This window comes from Danio rerio, chromosome 2 (assembly GCF_052040795.2).
Source record: "Danio rerio strain M-AB ecotype USA chromosome 2, GRCz13ab, whole genome shotgun sequence".
NCBI classification, from domain to species: Eukaryota; Metazoa; Chordata; class Actinopteri; order Cypriniformes; family Danionidae; genus Danio; species Danio rerio.
Window position 1 is genome coordinate 30,738,977 of NC_141022.1, and position 22,315 is coordinate 30,761,291.

The 22,315-nt window shown below is 35.3% G+C and overlaps 1 protein-coding gene across 2 annotated transcripts in view; it reads left to right on the forward strand.

The window, feature by feature from the left end:
• Positions 1–22,315, forward strand: part of cdh7a (cadherin 7a) — a 94,743-nt gene that overhangs the window by 50,744 nt on the left and 21,684 nt on the right. For both annotated transcript variants that reach the window (XM_087239850.2, NM_001077448.2), the window contains 3 exon segments: positions 3,708–3,961; positions 5,361–5,497; positions 12,628–12,749. In XM_087239850.2, the coding sequence (XP_087095976.1) occupies positions 3,708–3,961; positions 5,361–5,497; positions 12,628–12,749 (513 nt within the window).

Sequence of the window (22,315 nt, forward strand, 5' to 3'; positions counted from 1 at the left end):
CGCAGTGCTAAGGCTCATCAACAACAATGATGTGATGGCATGCAGAGAGGAGATGAGAGACCAAGAAAAATGTTGCGGAGTCAACAACTATCTCTTAATGTCAACAAGACAAAAGAGATAATTGTTGACTTCAGGAAATTCAACAGTGTTTGGAAACTGTTTTTCCTCTCGCTGGAAGCCCCTACAGTGCAGGCTGCTCAGCGTGTTACTTCCCCCAAGCAGTGTCTAAAGAAAGTCAGAAACAGCGTGAAGGACAATGCTTTGGCCTTCAGCTTTTTTTTCTGCCCTGCTTCCTTCTGGGAGAAGCCTCAGGAGCAAACATTCCTGATCCACCAGACCCAAGAACACTTTCTTCCCAAAGGCAATCATGCTCCTCAAATACTTTGACCCACCTTACACCTTTCCGACTCCCTTGCTTGTTTACCATATGTTATAAAGGAAGAAACTCTGATTTGCAGGGATTTTTTGTACCCATTCCTTGAATAGGAAGGACATTTATATTCATTTCGGTGTTATTTTTGGTCTCAAGTTTAAATTCTGACCCAGCTCCAGTGTTTCTTTTTTTACCATCATAGTGTCAATGTGTTTTTACTCAAGCATATCTTGCCAACATGTTCTTCAACCTGTATTACCATGTAGGTCAGTCACTGCTGAAACCCATAGCAGTGTTAACTAAGATAAGTAACCCTACTGAGAGTAAGACAAAATGAATTATCAATACAAAATATGACATTTCAGTATAGAACACCAAAATATCTAGAAAAAGTAGGGTAATATGTAGTTGTGCAAAAGATCAGAAAAGAGTGGATTGAAGTATGGGATATGCAATGTTCAAGGGCTGGGGGAGGGGGTTAGAAGGAGTCTTTACTTTGTGTTTATAGTAGCTAGGGGTGGGAGTAGAGGAGGTAGAGCTGGGAGGGAGTTGAGTCTTTTTTCCTGCAAGCATATATTTCCCGCAAGTGAGAATTAACAGAACATATAAAATGTTCACAGTAGTTCCTTTTTATAGATTTTTTTTTTTTCTTCTGGAGAAACTATTATTTTTGGACTGGATTGATTTGACTTAATTGATCATATAGATTATGTAGTAGTATCAATATTAGTAGATGTAAATGTATTAATTTTGATTAGTGACAGAACTATTCCCTGTTATCCAAAGACTTTTCTAAATAACCTAACTTGCCTAGTTAACCAGATTAACTTAAAGGTGCAGTATGTAAGTTTGACACCAAGTAGTTGAACTAGACATTGCTCTCCTCGTTTAAAACACATGCAAGCGCAGGTTTCCAGATCGACAACACCAACAGGCGAGAGCCTTACTATTGAGCCTAAAGGCTGATTTTAGTCATGTTTTAAATAAAAGCAGTGGCAATAGAAGGAACATTTTCCATATTAAAAGGAGATTTTGTCCTAATCAACACCTGGAATTTACATTTTAGAAATAGCTTCTATTTCATGCAGCTGAAACATTGTAAGGTAAATTTCTGTAATTTAACATTCGTTATTTTTAGGTAAATTTCTGTAATTGAATGTCTGTTTTTCTGCGGTAAATTTCTGTAATTTGACAGCCGTTATTTTACGTAAAATTTCTGCAATATAATGTCTGCTATTTTACCGTAAATTTCTGTAATTTAACATCTGTTATTCTAAGGTAAGATTTTGTAGTTTAATGTCCGATATTCTATGGTAAATTTCTGTAAATTGACAGTCATTATTTTAAGGTAAGTTTTTGTAATTTAATGTCCGCTAATCTCCAGTAAATTTCTGTAATTTAGCATCCGTTATTCTAAGGTAAATTTCTGTAATTTAATGTCCGTTATTCTTTGGTAAATTTCTGTGATTTGACAGCCGTTATTTTACAGTAAATTTCTGTAATTTAATGTCTGCTGTTCTACGGTAAATTTCTGTAATTTAATGTCCATTATTCTAAGGTAAATTTCTGTAATTTATATTCTGTTAATCTACAGTAAATTTCTGTAATTTGACAGCCGTTATTTTACTGTAAATTTCTGTAATTTAATGTCTGCTATTCTACTGTACATTTCTGTAATTTAACATTTGTTATTCTAAGGTAAAATTTTGTAATTTAATGTCCGATATTCTACGGTAAATTTCTGTAAATTGACAGTTATTATTTTAAGGTAAGTTTTTGTAATTAAATGTCCGCTATTCTACAGTAAATTTCTGTAATTTAACGTCCGTTATTCTAAGGTAAATTTCTGTAATTTAATGTCCGTTATTCTTTGGTAAATTTCTGTGATTTGACAGCCGTTATTTTACAGTAAATTTCTGTAATTTAATGTCTGCTGTTCTACGGTAAATTTCTGTAATTTAATGTCCATTATTCTAAGGTAAATTTCTGTAATTTATATTCTGTTAATCTACAGTAAATTTCTGTAATTTGACAGCCGTTATTTTACTGTAAATTTCTGTAATTTAATGTCTGCTATTCTACTGTACATTTCTGTAATTTAACATTTGTTATTCTAAGGTAAAATTTTGTAATTTAATGTCCGATATTCTACGGTAAATTTCTGTAAATTGACAGTTATTATTTTAAGGTAAGTTTTTGTAATTAAATGTCCGCTATTCTACAGTAAATTTCTGTAATTTAACGTCCGTTATTCTAAGGTAAATTTCTGTAATTTAATGTCCGATATTCTTCGGTAAATTTCTGTAATTTGACAGCTGTTGTTTTACAGTAAATTTCTGTAATTTAATGTCTGCTATTCTACAGTAAATTTCTGAAATTTGACAGCCGTTATTTTATGTTTTTTTCCGTTATTCTTAGGTAAATTACTGCAATTTATATTTCTTTAATCTATGGTAAATGTCTGCAATTTAATGTCCCCTATTCTAAGGTACATTTCTGTAATTCAACAGCCATTATTTTGCGTTTTATTTCTGGCACCCTATCGTAAAATGACAGATTTTGTTTTTACAGTGTAGTCATAAATAAATATGTGTGAATATGTTTGTGCACATCAGACTTTTGCATCTTTTTGAACTATATGGATTTTTTTTTAACACTTTCGCTTTGGTTTTATCCCTTGACATTCAAACAGAAAACTGAGATTAAAATATTTATATCAAAGGTTTTGCATAACATATGCAATTTCAACCAATGCAATCTCTCAGCAAACCTGTATGTTGTAAATACTGTGTAGTGTTAAGTATTTTCACTATGGTTTCCAGGGAAACGATATGTACTGTAGGATATACCTGCCAGTAAACTGCCTCTGACTTCTCATTTTAAAGCCACAGTTAAACGCTCACAAGTGCTGGATCTGGCTTTGTCTCACCCTCAGGGAAGTTATGTATTGTCAGTGATATGAAGGAGGCTCGGAAGGTAGTTTTCAATGCACTGCATATTACAGCAGACAGCGGTGATAAATTACTATATGAGAAAGTATTCCACAAGACATTTTCAGCATCATGTATCTCTGTCTTAAAATCAATGTACAGCTTTGACACTGTTCTTTTCTATCCTGTCAATCGATAGCAATACTTCAATGAAATATGAGAGTTAAAAGAAGAGAATCAAAGTGTTTTTGGATGCATTATATACGCACGCGCATCACGCGATTCGATTTCAAACTGTGTTTCAGAGTTACCACATATTCTCTGCCCTTATTTGTAAGTTCAAAACGATTTCTTCATTCCTTTTTCTCATCTCTCTCTCCCTCCTTTTGTGCTTTTTACCTCAGAATCTTGACTTTGAAACAAAGTCAAGCTACACTCTCAAAATTGAGGCATCCAACAGGAACATAGACCCACGGTTCTTGTCTCAAGGACCGTTCAGCGATACGGCAATGGTGAGACTGACTGTGGAGAATGTAGATGAGCCTCCTGTCTTCTCCTCTCCGCTCAGTAAAATGGTCGTCTCTGAAGCTGCTAAAGTGGGAACGATGATAGGAACCGTCTCTGCTATGGACCCAGACACCACCAACAGCCCCATTAGGTAGGCCATGACCTAATGGAATCACTTTACACCGTAGCGATAATGTTTTTATGAAGGCTAGATTACATCTCGAGAAAGACTACAGCAGTTTTTAATTAAAGCTTTAAACCTTAATAAAAATATAAGACCTGGTTTTTGTGTTGAGATAATATCACTATAGTCTTTAGCTGGATTGCATTTTCCTTTTGTGCTCTAATATGTCTACGGATAGAGATCTTATCCCACTTATTTGTGCAAAATGAATTCTAAAGTTGGGGACTTGTTATTTAATAAGTCTCTTTTTGCTCACCAGGGATACATTTATTTGATCAGAAATGTCTTTAATTTTACTTCTGATTATATTATATTATATTATATTATATTATATTATATTATATTATATTATATTATATTATATTATATAATATTATATTATATTATATTATATTTTTTCACTAGAAAATTAGAATAAAAATTCATTATTATTAATTAACATGTCATTTAAATAAAAAGTGTAACGCTTTATTGTGTATAAGTGTCCTTATTACACAAGTTCCATTTATTTATTATTGTATTTATTCATGTATTTATACATGTAGTTAATTAATATTACTCAGTAGTTAAATGAAGATACTAGATTAAATTTACAATAAATTACTGTGAGGTAGTTCATAATAAGAATAATTCTGTAAAGATTTCTAAATATCACAAAAAAAAGTGCCTGTACCAAAATACATGTGTGTTAGTTTTTATGTTGAATAAATTAAAGAGTATTGGAATTCCTATAACTAACGTGCAGAAGATATAGCCTTTTTTACAGTAATTTGCTGTAATCATGATCCCTGCCTTAATTTCACAATAAAAGTCTGAAAACAAAAAAATTCACAGTAAAATCCTTTAAAGTAATACTAATGTAATTTACTGTGAAAAAATTTCAGTAACGATGTGCAATTCTGGGATTCTTTTACAGTGTAGTTACATCATAACAAGGACACTTAAAATAAAGTATAACCCAAAAATAAATCACATTTTCCACATGCAAATAAAGGAAATGTTTTTGCACTGTGTCTTTAGCACAGCTACATGTACGCATTTAACTGGGTCAAATGCTATCTGATTTCACTGATATCGCATAACCACACATTTTTGTAAAAGATAACACATATGCACATCATTAGTGCTGTTATTATTGCATGAAATGACTGCATTTGTTTATGTGGGAGTGGATGCAAATGCTGACTGTAAATGAGTTGTGAGGCTCAGGTGTTTTGTGCTGGAAGACAAATGCTCATAATTAAGTAGTTCTGTGCCTATGAGCCGCAGAAAATAATGATCGCTGTTGGGGCTGTGGCTTTAGGTCATATCTATAGAATTCATTTAAAAGTCAAAGCCTGAAATTCATTAAAACTTTTTTTTTTAGGTATTCAATCGACAGAAATACAGACTTGGAGAGGTTTTTCAACATCGAGTCAACAACAGGAGTCATCAGCACTGCAAAGCCATTAGACAGAGAAGCAAACGCCGTTCATAACATCACCATCTTGGCTATTGAAAGCAGTGAGTGACCTCCGATTAGTTTGTGTGCAATTATGGAGCTAATTTATATGGTTGCTGTTATAGTTTGAAGGTCTTATGAAATTTTGTGAAGGTCACACTGAGAGTAATTATCTATCTTGGCTGAAACAATGAATGAAACACAAAATATGAAGCTGGCCTGATTTATGTTTATGGTCTCTGAACAAGGTCTGGGTATTATGGAAATTGACACTGCTTGATGTGAACTTGATAATGGAGCCATTCAGACAGCCACTTTTATTGAAAGATACTTCTCAGATTGCTTTACTTTCTTTTCTTTTCTTTTTTTTTTACAGCAGCTGTGTTTAATTTTTTCTTAAGTTAAATTCTATTTGGATAAAATCCTTCATAAAATTGGAGCCTTTAATTTCCCAATGAATATCATTATCCCAAGGCCGCTTGACGGTTAGCCCTGCTCTGGAGTGATCAATATTTAAATCCAATGGTTTCGAAACCTTTTTTAGGTCAGCACCCCCATCCATTATCCAGTAACTTCACACACATTAAAAAGATACATGTCAATCTTGAATCATAGTTTTGATTAATACTCTGTTAATTAATTAATTAACAGAGTAATAATAATAATAATAATAATAATAATAATAATAATAATAATAATAATAATAATAATAATAATAATAATTAATACAATTATTTATTTTATATTGTTATTTTATTTTATTAATTTATTTTATTTTGTAATTTTGTTTCATTATTCATTGTATTTTTTTGTTTCATTATTTTATTTTATTTTATTTTATTTTATTTTGTTATTTTATTTTGATATGTTAGGGTATTTTATTTTGTTTTAGTATTTAATTTAATTTAATGTTTTTATTATTATTTATTTTATTTTATCTTTTATTTTATTTTATTTTGTTATTTTGTTTTATTATTTTATTTCATTATTTATTTCATTATTCTTTTATTGTTTTATTTTATTGTATTTAAATATATGCAGGAAGTACAAATTTGGCATTCAAATCAAGCAAACAAGCAAACAAGAAGCATTGTTATTGTTAACATCACCATCATCATCATCATCATCATATTATTATTATTATTATTATTAGTAGTAGTAGTAGTAGTAGTAGTAGTAGTCGTTGTTGTTGTTGTTGTTGCTGTTGGTGGTGGTGGTGGTATTCCAGTAATCCAAAGGAAAAAGACTAAAATATTTGTGTTTAATATTATCATGGTTTGCTCCTGAATGCTAGATGAGCTCACAGAAAGTTTGGCAGCCACTGTAAATAAGTGCTGAAGTGAGTCATTGCTAGAAACAATAGACCATCTCATATAATCACATTGTTATAAACAGACAGTGACAATACCACATAAAATATATACATTCTTAAGAAAGGCTATTAAAACTGGGTCCTGTGTGCATATGATTGTCTTGCTGTATGGCAGATATAGTTTAAGCGTTTAGAGTGTGCGAATGCGAGTGCTCTCGCCAGGTTGGAAACAGATGCTGCACCGCTGAGGTGACCGCTGTCCATTGGCACCTCCAGAAAGCGTGTAGTTTGATGGAGTCCCGTCCTGATTGTAGCCGATGGCCAGAACCGCAGCTTCCTCTCCCACCCAACTTCTGATGCTGATTTTCACCGTGACCTTCACTCAAGTGCATCTGTTTTCACAGATCCCCCGCAGTCCTCGCACAGACAGCCATAACCATATTGACTTGAGTGATGGAGGGGAATAATATCCATCATGTGGCTACATTTTTTAACCCATATCCATAAACGTGGATGCACTTTACCAAAGTTTGTAGGTTCGTCCTCATAGACGATCAGTCATTGTCAGAGGCATCTACCGTCTCTGAAATGGCTTTTGGCAGAGAAGATTGAAATGTCCTCTTCTATTTGTCTGTAAGAATGAGACAGGGGATTGCTAGCTAACAAAAGGTAGCCTCAAAGTCATTTGTCTTTAGCAGATGTTGGGAAAGGTGTTAATGGCCCTGAAAATCATAAAGTAGCAAATTTCAATTTTTGGAAAATGGATATTTTAAATTTTAAGTGCAGCCACATTTGAAAGGTTCAATCAGGCTAAAATTACTATGTGTGCAAATTCACTTCAAAGCTGTTGTCTAATGACCATAAATGAGATTGTATAATCTATATTAATGTGCGGTTTGGTGACATAAATAGCCGTCAGTCAGGAGAACTGACTGTATTATAAAGAAATTGTTAATTCAGAAAATTATTGGTTATCACTTTATTTTGATGGTCCCTTTAACGCATTTTGTTGAATTTAAGTTACATTGCCCACGTTCTACATGCCGACTAATTCTCAATAGATTATAAGTGGACTGTTAGGTTGTGGTTAGGGTTAGTGTAAGTTTCTTATAGTCAGTTAAATGTTGAAGGGGCAGTATCAGCAGATATTTAGCCGACAGTCTACAAATGCTCAAATGAGAAGTAACTGGCATGTAGTTGCAATGCAACTTTTAGTCAACAAAATGTGCAATAAGGACAATCAAAATAAAGTGTTACCAATTATTTGTATAGGACTGCACAATAGAAATGTTATGATAATCTTATTTATGTACTAAATTGATTGATTGATTGATTGATTGATTGATTGATTGATTGATTGATTGATTGATTGATTGATTGATTGATTGATTGATTGATTGATGGATGGATGGATGGATGGATGGATGGATGGATGGATGGATGGATGGATGGATGGATGGATGGATGGATGGATGGATGGATTGATTGATTGATTGATTGCAAAGCATAGAAATATGATAAAATAATCTCCTTGTATCTTAGGCCTCAATAACTCAATAAGAAATCTGTTATATAATATACCTTAAAATACCATCGAAATAAAGTCTTACAACTTATTGCTGTAGGACTGCTCAATATTGGCACACACACACAAAAAAAGAGTTGTGTTAATGCTATTTATTTACTAAATTGCTTGATTGATTGATTGATTGATTGATTGCTTGCTTGCTTGATTGATTGATTGATTGATTGATTGATTGATTGATTGATTGATTGATTGATTGATTGATTGGTTGATTGATTGCAATAAAAATTGTATTGCAAAAATATAGAAATTTCATTAGATGTTTTAGAATTGTAAATAATCATTGTAGAATGGAAGTGTAAAAATCATTTACACCAAAAACTTTTATTGAGTGCTAAACAATTAGGGAAACACATGAAAGACATGTGTAGATTTGTTAAATAAACCAAGGGTTGCAATTGGTTTCCTCAAATGGTTTGAGTTACCTTAACTTTTTGGGTTTTACAGTATGGTGATCAAAGAAATCTTGTTCAAGACAGTACTTTCTGTATGTAATCTGTACAAAATCTATACTAAAATCAAAAAGAAACACAAGTTACAATATTATGAATACCTCCTCATGTACAGTAGAGGTGAATGAAGTGCAGAGAAGGGATTTATTGAATAGGCCTATTGCGAAGACATTTCATGCTCCCTTGAAAACAGTATTTTAATTTTGATACATTTTGTGGCTGCTGTATTTTGCAGTTTATTTTGATATGCTTAAAATGGAGGTATTTGTTGTTGTGTTTTTGCCCATCCCTGCTTGTAACATCAGCCATTTATGCATAATTCTCCATTACATTAAAATAATTACCATCTCACACTTGCTACAATTAATCTACAATAAATCTGAAATGAGTTCTTAAATAATTCCCTAAAACATTAGGTAGTAAACACAAAGGACCCACAAGGTCTTTTTGAAAGGTCTTTGAAATTCATTGGTCAAAAAAAAAAAAAGTGCAGCGCTGTTACATTTGTGACTGCACTTAACATGGCGAATTATGAGCCTGTGCCCAGGGGCGTCAGTTGTGACATTACAGCCACCGCCACCACAATGTGCTTAACAGCCACTGTCCATGCCATGGACGCTGAGGTAACTTATCACCCGTTTTATTGTTCAGAGCATTGTAAAGCCAGTTATCCGGCGATGGCAGTCTGCCTGGATTTAATTCACAGTAGATCCCTCATCCTCTAAAAAGTCAAATTAATAGATGAATTAGCTGTGTTTCTCTGTCCCCGCCTGCGACTCAGCATGTTTCGTGCAGGTGTGTATGGCAGCGGAGGCAGATGGGCTCTATATATCTTCAGCTGAAGATACTGGGAGGCGTGAGTCATATATTTACTAGAGCGGTTTTGTTGGGATATGCGTTTTCCCCAAACCAGATTAGGCAGTTGGGCTGAATTCTGCTAGCCACGTAAATAGTCAAACTAGTGCGGTGCGTACAATAAATCACAGCGTTTTTCAATGGAAATCAACTTCGAATGAGCCAGCATTTTTCCAGCCGACTGCTAGTGCGTGTTCACACCTGCAGAATAGATTTATTTTTGCTCTCCATCAACTCATTTGGCTGAAGACCATGACCGCATTTCGTCCTCCTCGGTGCCCCCAGATATCATCACCGCTGCCAAAATAATGGAAAGCTCGTAATGACAGGACAGCTTGCAAAAACGTGTCGAGATTTTGTCGATTAGCGCACCACTGAAATGCTCTTAATTGGTTTTTGTAGTGCATTGTGAGCATGCAGTCGATGTACTAGCAAACAGCAGTCGGCCCACTCAGAGGATACCAACAGATGCATCTGTTCTGGTTGACTAGAGGCTGTGTGCCCTCAACAGGTGTTTGCTGTTGGCTTGTGCTTAAGCGCCAACACCATTTGAGATATCTACATCGCATAGTTACACAACAAAAATAACCCCACGCCCTTGTGCAGTCTGTTAATTTGTTGATTGCCAAGTGCATCATTCCTGCTGGCTGAAAATATCACCTTATTTGCTAAAAGTAGACCCAAAGCATGAAACAGATTGATGCTTAAGACGCGTATGCACCCGAGTCGCACTATAAAGGCCTGTTTTGGATCTGATTGCTGACAAATGGGATGATATTGCGCTTGAGCTGTTTATTTTGACAGCTCAAATTTGATTCAAAGTCACATAAAATTCCATTGCATGTATTGCAGCAGTAAATTTCATGGAGTCCTTTTTATGACTCTCGGCACGCATGGAAACAGTGAGCAACAACAACAACTATAAAAAAGGCAGCTAATTCTATGGTTTTTCTGCTACAGTACATCAATAGTGGTGACTTTCACGTCTAAAGATTTTCTCCGCGGCTTCATCTCTTTATGTTTACAGAGGGTCAAATTGCTAATGTAACTCCAGCTTCTGATGTAATTGCTTGTTTTTCAGCATAAAACGGAGCAAGTGAGCAAAGTTTAGGCAGCTACACTTTGAGGAGCACATTTGCAATCACTTGTAAGAACATCAATGGGAATTTTTAAGTGAAGCTCTAAAGAAAAGTTCAGGAGGTTTATGTTCATCTAATCTTGTCAATCACAACTAAAGAGTAGTTAAACGACTGATTCGCTCACTCATGCGACAACTGCTACAGCATCCTCCCACAATCCATTTTCTACCTTTATTACATGTTGATACATGATGAGCATTGGGCATTTTAATACTAATAATTGTCATATTGCGCTTTGCTGTTCCCCACCCTTTTTTTTGGAAAGGGTGGAGCCTTGAACCTTGCAGAATGTGTTATGCCCCATTCACACTAGCAGGGACTTTGTAGCTGTCTGTCGCTCTGGGTGGCAACCTGTTGCAATCGCAGGTCTGTTTAGGTCTACAGTGTGTGGAGAATACAACCAGCCTCTGAGCGAGCTGATCACTTGAGCTTTACTAGTGCTCTCATTAGCTGTCACTCAAGAAAGTTGCTCTTCATTTGCATAAAGTTGAAGGATTCTCAACTTTGTTTCATCACTGGACACATCCATTTGGTCACCATCAGTTGCTTTTGCTTACATAGATGGAGATTGCTAGAAGTCGCTTGCTCAAATAAAATAAATGATCAAATAAATGATCGCTTGTTGCTTTGCCGCTGGGAGTCACTCTTAGTGTGAATGAGGCTTTACTTCAGCAGTATTAAACAAACATCTGCATGTGTTTCAAATTTTTGCATTAAAAGAGTGCATAATATTGAATATGAATGTGAATGTTAACAGTTTTGTAATAAATCGTATGTCTACTAGTATATTAGATCCGTGCATCTCTTGAGTATTTTGACTACATACAGTACTGCTAACACAACGCAGCAAATTTATCAAGCTCTTTGTCAAGGGTATGAATTAATTAATTGAGGGTATGGATGGAATTCAAAAACAGTGCATATTTGGGTAAATTAAGGACAAACTTAACTGCTGACCTCATTAAAAAAAAGACATTAACTATTGGGTCGTAACTCTGTTTGTTAAAGAAAATTATAATAATCATTCATTCATTTATTTTCTTTTTGGCTTAGTCCCTTTATTAATCAAGCCTTTAGCTAAAACCCATCACTGGAAAACGTCAATACACTCTCATTCACACATATACATATCTGACCATTTTTAGCCCAATTCACCTATAGCGCATGTCTTTGGACTTGTGGGGGAAACCGGAGCACCCGGAGGAAATCCACGTGAACATGGGGAGAACATGAAAACTCCACACAGAAATGTCAACTGACCCAGCCGAGGCTCAAACCAGTGACCTTTTTGATGTCAGACGACAGCGCTATAAACACTGCGCTGCCCAATAAAAATAATATAGAAAAGAATTATCTTTGTATTGGACTTTGTGCTTTAAAACACTGCAGCAGAAACAGGAAATTGAATTGTAAAAAGCAATATACAGTACAACATTAAAATAAAGTATAAATTCTAATTAATTTTGTAAAAAGCATAATATGGTATCTTAAACTTTTTTTTCTTTTTTGTATTATTAATTTGAGTTTTTTTCAAGGTTTTATTTAAATGATAATTTTTAACCAATTCACAGCAACACTTTTCACAGCATGTCTTTTCATAATACAAATAATTTCAATGCTAAATTAAAGAAAATGATGATTTAATGCCTCCAGTGAGCAAACCAACGGTGACTGCGGCCAGAAAGATGACATGGAACATATTTAAATGAATGTAACCTATTAAATAATGCAACACATTTAAATAAATGAAACATATTGAAACAAATGTGTTTGTGTCCTCATGTTTTTTCTTCTTCCATATATTAGCCCCCATGCATTCATTTTCTTTTTCTCTTTTCTGTGATTTTAGTGGATCCATCACAGGTGGGGAAAGGAGTGGCTCTGATTACAGTTATGGACATTAATGACAACGCACCAGTCTTTGCCATAGAATACGAGACGTTCCTGTGTGAAAGCGTTGGACCAGGACAGGTACTGTGTTGTGGCTTTTTATTTTATTTCAAGAAAGGTTTTTATAAAAAAATGTGTTTAAAACTTGATTTCATGTAGTGCGATAAACAAAAAATATCATTAACTTCTCAGCATAAATTTTCTGTGAACCAATTTTGAAAGCAATTCAAGAGAAATGGATTCATCATGTAGTTCATTAATATTAGGTACTGTCTGTACTGTGTTGTAGGTTAAAAGAGTAATTCAGCCAAAAAAATAAAAAATGGTTTTAAAATAAAATTTAGATATCAGTTTTTCTTTTTTTATTATTGTTACTTTCTGTAACAATACGGATGTAACAACGAAGGTGAGGATCCAATAGCAGTGTCTTTATAATACAAGGAAAGGTCCGACTGGCAAGGGTTGATCACAGGAGCAAGCAGTATTATGCGGGCAATCTAAAAGAGAAGTCAAAAACAGACAAAGAGGTCAGTTCAGGCGGCTAACATCAAAATCAATAAACAAAGCAGAGGATCAAACACGGCAAAGAAGAAATGCTTTGTGGTAGTTACAGGTTAAAAACAAGACTCAGCAATTAAGTGTTTGTGTGTGCTGTGTATATACAGTTAAAGTCAGAATTAATAGCCCCCTTTATTTATTTATTTTTTTTTTATATTTCCCAAATGATGTTTTTTTTTTCTTCTATAGAAAGTCTTTTTTTTGGTTTATTTCGGCTAGAGAAAAAGCTGTTTTGAATTTTTTTTTTTAAATTTTAAAGTCAAAATTATTAGCCCCTTTAAGCAATTTTTTTCGATGGTCTACAGAACAAACCATCATTGTGTGTATGACTGGAACTTGTAGTCCATGTAATGTAGGATTTGTAGTCCATAGTGATCTACGTGTCTACCAGCGATCTGCATGATTAGATTAGATCGCTGGTGATTGTGACACGTTTTTCTTTCTTTTTGATGATTTGAGATTAATAAAATGCAAGTTATTGGCCTTCAGTCCTCGGAAAAGATGTATTGTCAGGAGCTATATGAATTACTTTTGTTTTGCCTTTATATGTTTCTTGACTAGTAAAGTGTCAGTAGCCATTGACTTTAATTGTACAAATCACATGTTCAGCTAAAAATCTTCTTTAAAGTGTTCTATTGAAGAAAAAGAAAATGAATGACATGAAAGAAAATTACCAGCCAATTTTAATTTTTGGGTCCTCTGCACATTTAAGCTCCTTTAAACCAAGGATATAATACATCGTCTTTTATCTTCCTTTAATTTAAATGTATACGCAGTGTTTTGATATCCTTAATCAGAGCCTCATCCAGAAATGATCAGTACTGATCCATAGCCAGTAAAGAGCAGAGAGAGCCGCAGATGGACAAAATGATAACATGGGATTCTGGTGGCTTTCTGCTGCAGATCACTCTAATCAGGGGATCAAAACATTGTGCGCTCATGCAGAAAAAGCTTTACACCGATGCAAATGAGACAGAGGTGACTGTGGCATGAAATTGGTTTGTTGGGGAGCGTGGCATTGTGTCAAGTAGCCAAATGTGAGGTCCTGCAGCAGGCAATTGCAGAGCACAAACACAAGCAAAGCAACGCATTCCTCATTTTCGAGTCAGCAACATGCCCTGATTCAAACACATTCTCTGTCACATTCATATTCCAGTGTTTGTCAGAACGTCATTACTAAGATGAATGTGGTATAAAGGGCATTACGGATGCCACATACTAAACTCTCACTAGGAGTGCACAGAGGAAGACTTTGTTCTGTCCTAATGGGAATGATAAAAGCCAGAAAATTTGTGACATGATGCACCATTGATTTAGAAAGCACTGGGTAATGTCAGAGGACCAACACTGTGGTGAAAACATGACTGATTCTACTTAACTAGAGGTGCATTTCCTTCTGGGAGCATCCGCTGCATTACTTCTGTACCCCTTTTAAACCTACATGGGATGGCATTTTTATGTTGTTATTTTCTACTAGAATATTACGGATAAACGGATAGTACACACAAAAATGAAAATTCTCTTATAATTTACTCACCCTTCTATTCAAAAGCTATTTGTGTTTCCTTCTTCTGTTGAACACAAAAGAAGATATTTTGCAAAATGTTTGTTGCTGGAACCCATTGACGTACATAAATGAATGTGAACATTGAAAATAAAATATGTAATAAAGTAATATGAAAATTTAGAATATAAAATAATGGGAACAATATAATATAAAAGCTTAAAACCACTTGAGGGGGAATAAAAGATAAGGTAACTTTGGGGAGTAAAATATCCCATTATAAATACCTAATTGCAATTTATTTGTCATTAATTTTAGCTAGAATTAGCTAAAAATTATTAAAATCTGTTCCCACACTGTAAATAAATCCTGGTTGCCTTAATTTTTTTAAGCTCCATTGAACTTAGATTATGTTATTCTGTTTTAAAACAGCTTGCAAATCTTATAATATTAAGTTAGAACATGATTGACTTATTTTATTAAGGTACAATGACCTAAAAACATATGCAGTCACGATCATATAATCATATTTTATAGTGCACTTTAGATTAAAGAAGAAAATATGACTTGAAAAAAAAACACTCAACTGTGCTTTAAGATCTCATAATGTGGGGTTTCATATCTGCAAATTTATTTATTATTTGCTACTTCATATCTCATAGTTATCATAATTACAACTTCCTAATTACATCATAATTTACCTTTAACTTACAATTGTAACTCCATATTTGCAATTAATTTTGGATTTCAACAAACAGTTGTCACCCAATTTCTTGTACTTTTGCTTTATATATTGACCATCTCACAGTGAGTACGTGTACATGGACACCAATAATTTGATTTTAATACGATTAAGACAATACTCTGATTAAGAGTCTACCATGTTAAATAGCGATGTTTGAATACCTTAATCTGACTAAAGTCATAATCAAACTGAACAGAAATCAAATTAAGACGTGTAGTTTTCCGTTTTTAGTCGCATTATAAAAGTGTAGTACAGACTTTTCCTAAATAAAAGTGAAAGTGTCAAACTACAGTTAAAGTCAATGAATTAAAAATGAAACACCCAAAATTACATGAAACTTCGGTAACACAATGACGTTCATCGAATTATGTGCTATAACATGTAAAATGGAATCATGAAAGGAACATTCAAAAAGCAACTGATATAACCTTAATCATATCATTGTCTTATTCAGATTAAGGCAAATAATCTGATCACTGATGTCCATGTAAACGGAGCCAGTCAGGACTTCACATACATTATCATGGTTCAACTAGGTCTGACTATTTTGACTGTGACTTTTCTGATTATTTTGAATTTATGACTACTATTGCAAATTTATCTCAAAACATGTGATTGTTTCTTATGTTTTATCTCAAAATATGAATTCTTAATTGGAATTTTCTCACACTTTCATTATGTAGGTTTATATAAATCGTCCTAAACAATAAATAAGCCTCCTTAGAAACTCTTGGCAAATGAAAATGTTTCATTTACATCCTAACGCCTGGTAACAGATGGTGTGTTTATAGAAGAGTTAATAGTCGAGCACTGGCAGGGTTGTTTTGACATTCCTACTCATTCAATTACAATGCTGTTTTTTATTAGTGTATCAGAAATGGACCTGATCTGATCAGGTCTTTTGGGAGCAGTGAAAGAATAATGAAGGATGTTTTTCCTTTCCTTAAGAAAAAATATAATCCCTCCCACAAGAGCTCTCAAAACAAAGAGCGAGCAGAACAAGGCTACAGGGTTTACAGAGCATGAGATACAATCCCCTGTAGTGGCATGATTGTCTGGGCCATAACAATTAGTCCTGGCCTGCCTGTGTCCCAGAGTCACAGGAAACCGTGTTTGTTTTGCCTAAGTACAAAAAAAGGTGCTGGTGGGCTCTTTTCGCAAATGCTATCTCAGCCTTGAAACGCATTACCAAAGTCCCCTTAGATCACTCTCTATGTGTTTTGGACACCCCAGACTTCCATCACTTCTAACTTTCAGAGCTCTCTCTCATATTAGAGGCTAAATTACTTTGCAGCCTCTCCGAGGAACAGTAGAACGGCCTCTCTTTCTCTGAATAAAGATGAAAGCGCCTGTATGTTTTCATAATGATTTAGTTCCCCTTGTGAATCGCCTTCTCTTCCACATCTTCAGCCGTGGGAGCACTTGAGCGATGCAACAGTGATAGTCAAACGCTGTCTCGATAGCACAGATCTCTCCTGTGATTCTCAGCACGATGGCTCCGTCCTTATCGCGGCCCTTAAACCGAAATACCTGCAGAACAGACGCTCTCAGACATCCTGAAGTGCTTTTGGAGACCAAATCTAAAAGTCAAAGTCTGCGAATGAGGCGTTTGGAGCTGTTAGGTGAGGAATTTTGATCAGACAGAAGGTTTGCTGTGAGGCACATCCTCAACAAACAGTGATGGCACTTTTACGTTCTTTGTCACTTCAGTGCCTTGCAAATTAGACGCAAATGCTGTTTGTCTGCTTGCGTCTGAGGCGAAATGGGCTTTTTTTAAGCCCGTTGTTCCATTGCTATCTGCCAGTGTATATCCACTTTGTTGTTTTCATACACCTCATCTGCACATTTGTGTATTTAGTGCTTCACACCTGCTCCATCAAGAAACCGGCCCCTTTGAAACCGACTATGGAGCTCTTGAATTTGAATGAACTCCTCAGAACCACCTGGGGGGAGAATGAATTGTTGCATATAGTTGGACGGTAAACCTATTGCCAGGTTTCAAGAGCAAATGAAAACAGGTTTTGAGTGCAAATTAAATCCTTACACTTTTTTCATACATTCTCAGCTGTTGTAAAAAAAAAAAATTACATCATTCCAAACAAGGATTGCATAGTCTACAAATGGTCTGAAGCCCTGTGTGATTAGCTTGGTTTTGTGTTTGCCTCATCCTGATCAGACATAGATCTCTTAAAATCAAGCAGTGCAATGTAATGAGCCAGGATGTAGGGGTCTCAAGATACATTTTTAGTAGTTCTGCTATTTTTAACTTGGGACAGTGTCATAAAGATGCAGCGCTCACTGCAAGACACTGAAAATAACGCAAGCCAGCTTTTCTTTTTAAAACAGGAAGGTCGGATTATTTATGATAGGCTTATTTAAGTCACAAATAGACTGTAAATCATGCTGCAAAAGTGTATATGAAAAATGTGTAATTGTAAATATTGAAAATTTAGTGGGTGAGGGACCATCTATGGCACTTATACAAATCTGTATTTTATTTGGTAAACCAGGTCACACGTAACTTCATGATGACACGTGCAACACAACACTGTTATTCATTTTATGCTAGCTAGTAGACACTTCATTTAAAATGGAACTATAGGTCACAATAAGCTGCTTACATAAACAACCTATTTTAAAAGAAGAAAGCTCTGTAAAATGCTGTGTAATTAGTTACTGGTTGATAGCAATTACCATTTAAGTTTTGCATCATGGTTCTGATAACTGGATGGATGTGCATTATTCCTTACTTAAAGAGTTAGTTCAATTTATAGGAACTAAAAACATTTTCAAAACATTAAGTCACATCAGTGGTTTAACTATAATCATACAAAGCTCCAAGAACTGTAAATACAACTCTGCTCACCTATGTCTTTTCCGTCGCTTCATGTCATATTTATCACAGTTGTGTCAGTATATTATTTAATCCAAGGGTTAATTTAATTAAAGGGTTAATGTGCACTACTTAAAAAAAATCTGATAAATATTATGATAACCTATATGATAATGGTAACCTATGGAAAAAAGGTCAACCAGGTGGTTATGATGCCTGTTAAAGGGTTAAGGCGCTGATCACACGTAGCATTGAGAGGCACCTTTTTTGAATGATTTATTAACATCCCCGAACGTTTTGCGTGCTGCTTATGCGCCCTGCCCACCTCACGTTGAAATGATACCAATATCAAAAGCAACACTCTCGCATAATACACAGATGATTCAGTCATTGCATAGCGACATAAAAAGCACACAGCACTTTTTCTTTTCTTGTCAACAAAAAAGGTAGTGTGGTGCGCCTCACGTTCTTAAAACGGAAATGTTTGTTCGGTGTAATCGGCCCCTAACACACAAGCATTGTAAACATGCCGCAGAAAAGTGTTCTTGAAGCTTCATATGATTATAGTCGATCAACTGAGGTGACATGGAATATTTTGACAATATTTTTGGTGCCTCTTCTTGAATTTGAATGTCTTGTGACCAGTGCTGTCTATGGAGGATGAGAGAGCTCTCAGATTTCACCAAAAATTTATTGAAGCTCTCAGAGGATTGGAACGACATGAGAGTAATTAATAAAATAATTAAGATTTTTTTGGGTGAACTAACCCTTTAATTGTATTATTTATTAATTCATTTTCTTTTTGGCTTAGTCCCTTTATTAATCAGGGGACGCCACAGCAGAATGAACCGCCAACTTATCCAGCATGTGTTTTTATGCAGCAGATGCCCTTCCAGCTGCACCTCAACACTGAGAAACAGACTTACACACATATACACTACGGCCAATATATCTTATTCCATTCACCTACACCCCGTTTTTGGACTGTGGGGTAAACCAGAGCACCTGGAGGAAACCCACGTGAACAGAAAGTACATGCAAACTCTACACAGAAATGCCAACTAACCCAGCTGGGACTCAAACCAGCATCCCTCTTGCTTTTGAGGCGATTGTGCTACCCACTGCGCCACCGTTTCACCCTGTATTATTTATACACTTTAAAAATGTTAACGTGCATTGTTAACCTCTCATGAATTCACGTATTGTTTTATTAGTGAAAGCATGTCCTCAAAAAATGTAAAACTTTAAGAAAATGAATTCAAATCTTGATAAAAGTCAGTTTCTGGATGACTAGCCGATTATAATCACACTTCCCCTATGTACGTGCTTTGAGAGGGAACATTCCCCATCATTGAATCCGACTCTAAAACAGATGGCTTGCTGAAAAAGGTCCCCAGATCCCCATCCAACAAGTGCCTGTAATGGGGTCACATGCACCAAACGTATGTCTTCACCTTCGTTTCCTAATGCAAAGCTCTTTTTTCCCCGTGCCCTTGGTTTCTCTTTTGTTCCCAATATGACTTTTTGCATTTAATAGAAGCTTAATATGAATTGAGGCAGCGGTCTCTAAATGAGCCAGATGATTTGTTACAGGTGATTTAGCAGATTAGATCACGAGGAGTGAGAGTGTTTTCTCAGGGGAATATTTAAAAAAGATCTCTTTAAGGTTGTCTGTAGTATGTCTTGTTTCTTTATGCCTCAGAGACATGGTCAGCAGTGGCAGCCTGACAGACTGCTGTTTTAAAGCTAACTCTCCACGGGCGGTCTCACTATGGTGAAGATTTTCTCTTTTGTTAAGTCAGGAGGGACCGAGATATGCCCTCCAGACATTTTACATGTAGTGCGGAAAGGGTTTAAATCACCCATATTGTTCATAAAATGCACTTCTTGGTTAAACACTTTGTGTTATTTTTTTTCAATCATATCCTTTTTCCATATCTCCTCAGTCAGTTAATGCAAAATCCGGATTTTGTTTTGCCTGCTTTGCCTTGGCAAGACGTTCTTATTCATTTTAAATGAACCCGTTGCCTCAATGACTTTATCAATACACTTTGCATTTGCCTTAATGGACTATCTGTAATTAATTTTGTCACAGTTTACTGTAATCAACGCTCGGCGCAGAGAAGGCATCCTGCACTGCTTATGTCTTTTATGCAGCTTTTTAATGGCGCAACGTTTTACGGTTTCAAAAATATTTACAGATAAATGATAAATCCGTCAGAGCTCCCATTGCCAAATACTCACTTAGCGTAAATGGGGGGCGGCGTTAAATAAAAATAAATGAGAGCGGAATTAAAGCGCTGAACAGCACAAGGTCATATTCCTCGGACGAAAGGAGAAAAGATACAGAAGAGTGTGTTAGCGACTGCATTCGGCCTGTGCGTGTGGTTTTAGGAGATTTTTCAAGCAGATTGAGTTTGTGCTGACTGCAGCCTGACACATGGGAAGAGCTGTGCACACAGTATTTAACCCAGCCAAAGCCCGCAGATTAGGCCACAACAGTGTGTCAGGAGAATCTTCTTAGCGTACCACCTGATGGGTCACCCTGATATTCATCTCTAAAACGCAGCACTTTGCCCAGCTTTGGGGGGTTTCTGTGCAGATTTAGACTAGGATGGCCCTCTACTTGCTAAATCCCTGGATACCGTATGAGCATCATCTCTCACAGATAGCTTACTGGCTTGGTCTATCCTCCTGATGTTGTTTTCAGCACGATTTAAACTTGGGAATTGTGTTTTTTTTTTTCCTCATCCAAGTTCACAACCTTGAATATAGCTGATGGTAGAGAGTTGAAAAAGTAAAGGACTACAGTTGAGTTTACCATTGAGTATCTTTAGTGTGTTAAACACACTATTGAAGAATGCTGGAAATTTGACAGAAGCTTTTGACTTCCATAACATTTTTTTCTTTTTTTTTTAATCATTAGTTTTGCGCACTGTGGATCCTATTAGATTTGTTCCCATCCACCTATTGTATGCACATTTTGGGATATTAAATAAAAAAATCCTTAATGGAAATGCCAATGTGCACATAGATTTTAAAAATGGTAGGATAAATCTTTTATCCGATAACAATAAATGTGACCTCTGAAATAGAGTCTAAGCTGAAGGGTGTTTCCTTCCGGTGTTCGGGTTTCCCCCACAGACCAAAGACATGCGCTATGGGTGAACTGAATAAACTAAATTAGCCGTAAAGTGTGAATGTGTGTGTATGTGTGTGAAGGAGTGTGTATAGGCATTTTCCAGTACTGGGTTGCAGTTGGAAGGGCATCCACTGTCTAAAACAAAAATAAATGAATGAATGAACAGTAAATGTTCATAAACTACAATGGTAACACATTAACTAACAAATTTCCAGCATATGCATCACAAAAGTCATGTGATTGTTTTAACAACATGTGATAACAAAAATGTGTGTCATGGGACGGTATAATTGGACAAACCAGTGGATAGTTTTTTTCTGATAACATTGCAAATTTAATGGCCATGATTCCGTTGCAACCTTCCGCCATCAAAGTGATGCAGTATTATTACTTTCTTGAGTGGCTGTGAAAGAACGTCTCGCGCCTCCAAAAGCCACTGTGCATTCACATCTGCATATCTTCTGAAGAAAAGCATTGGCTTCTCTTCTCTACTTCTTTCTCTTTTTGAAGTTTGGTGTCATTTTATTAGGAATACTTGCTAATAGTTGCTGTTATCTGCTAACCAATAACCTTCCCACTTTTTTGGGGTGTATTATGCCGTTATAAGATAGCTGTTGATTCAATATTCAATTTATTATATGTTAATTACAGTATATGGGGGTTGTTTCTTTCATGGAGAGATGATCGAGAGATGCTGAAAAACAGACTTGTAAAACAACCACCAAAAACAGAACTGGATGCATTTGTGTAAACTGAAGGAAAAAAAAAAAAACTTTACATCTGTAATAATTTTTGGGTTACTATGATGTGCTAAATAAGTAGTAATACTTAGTAAAATTACTTAAAAGGTCAGAATAGTTTTTGC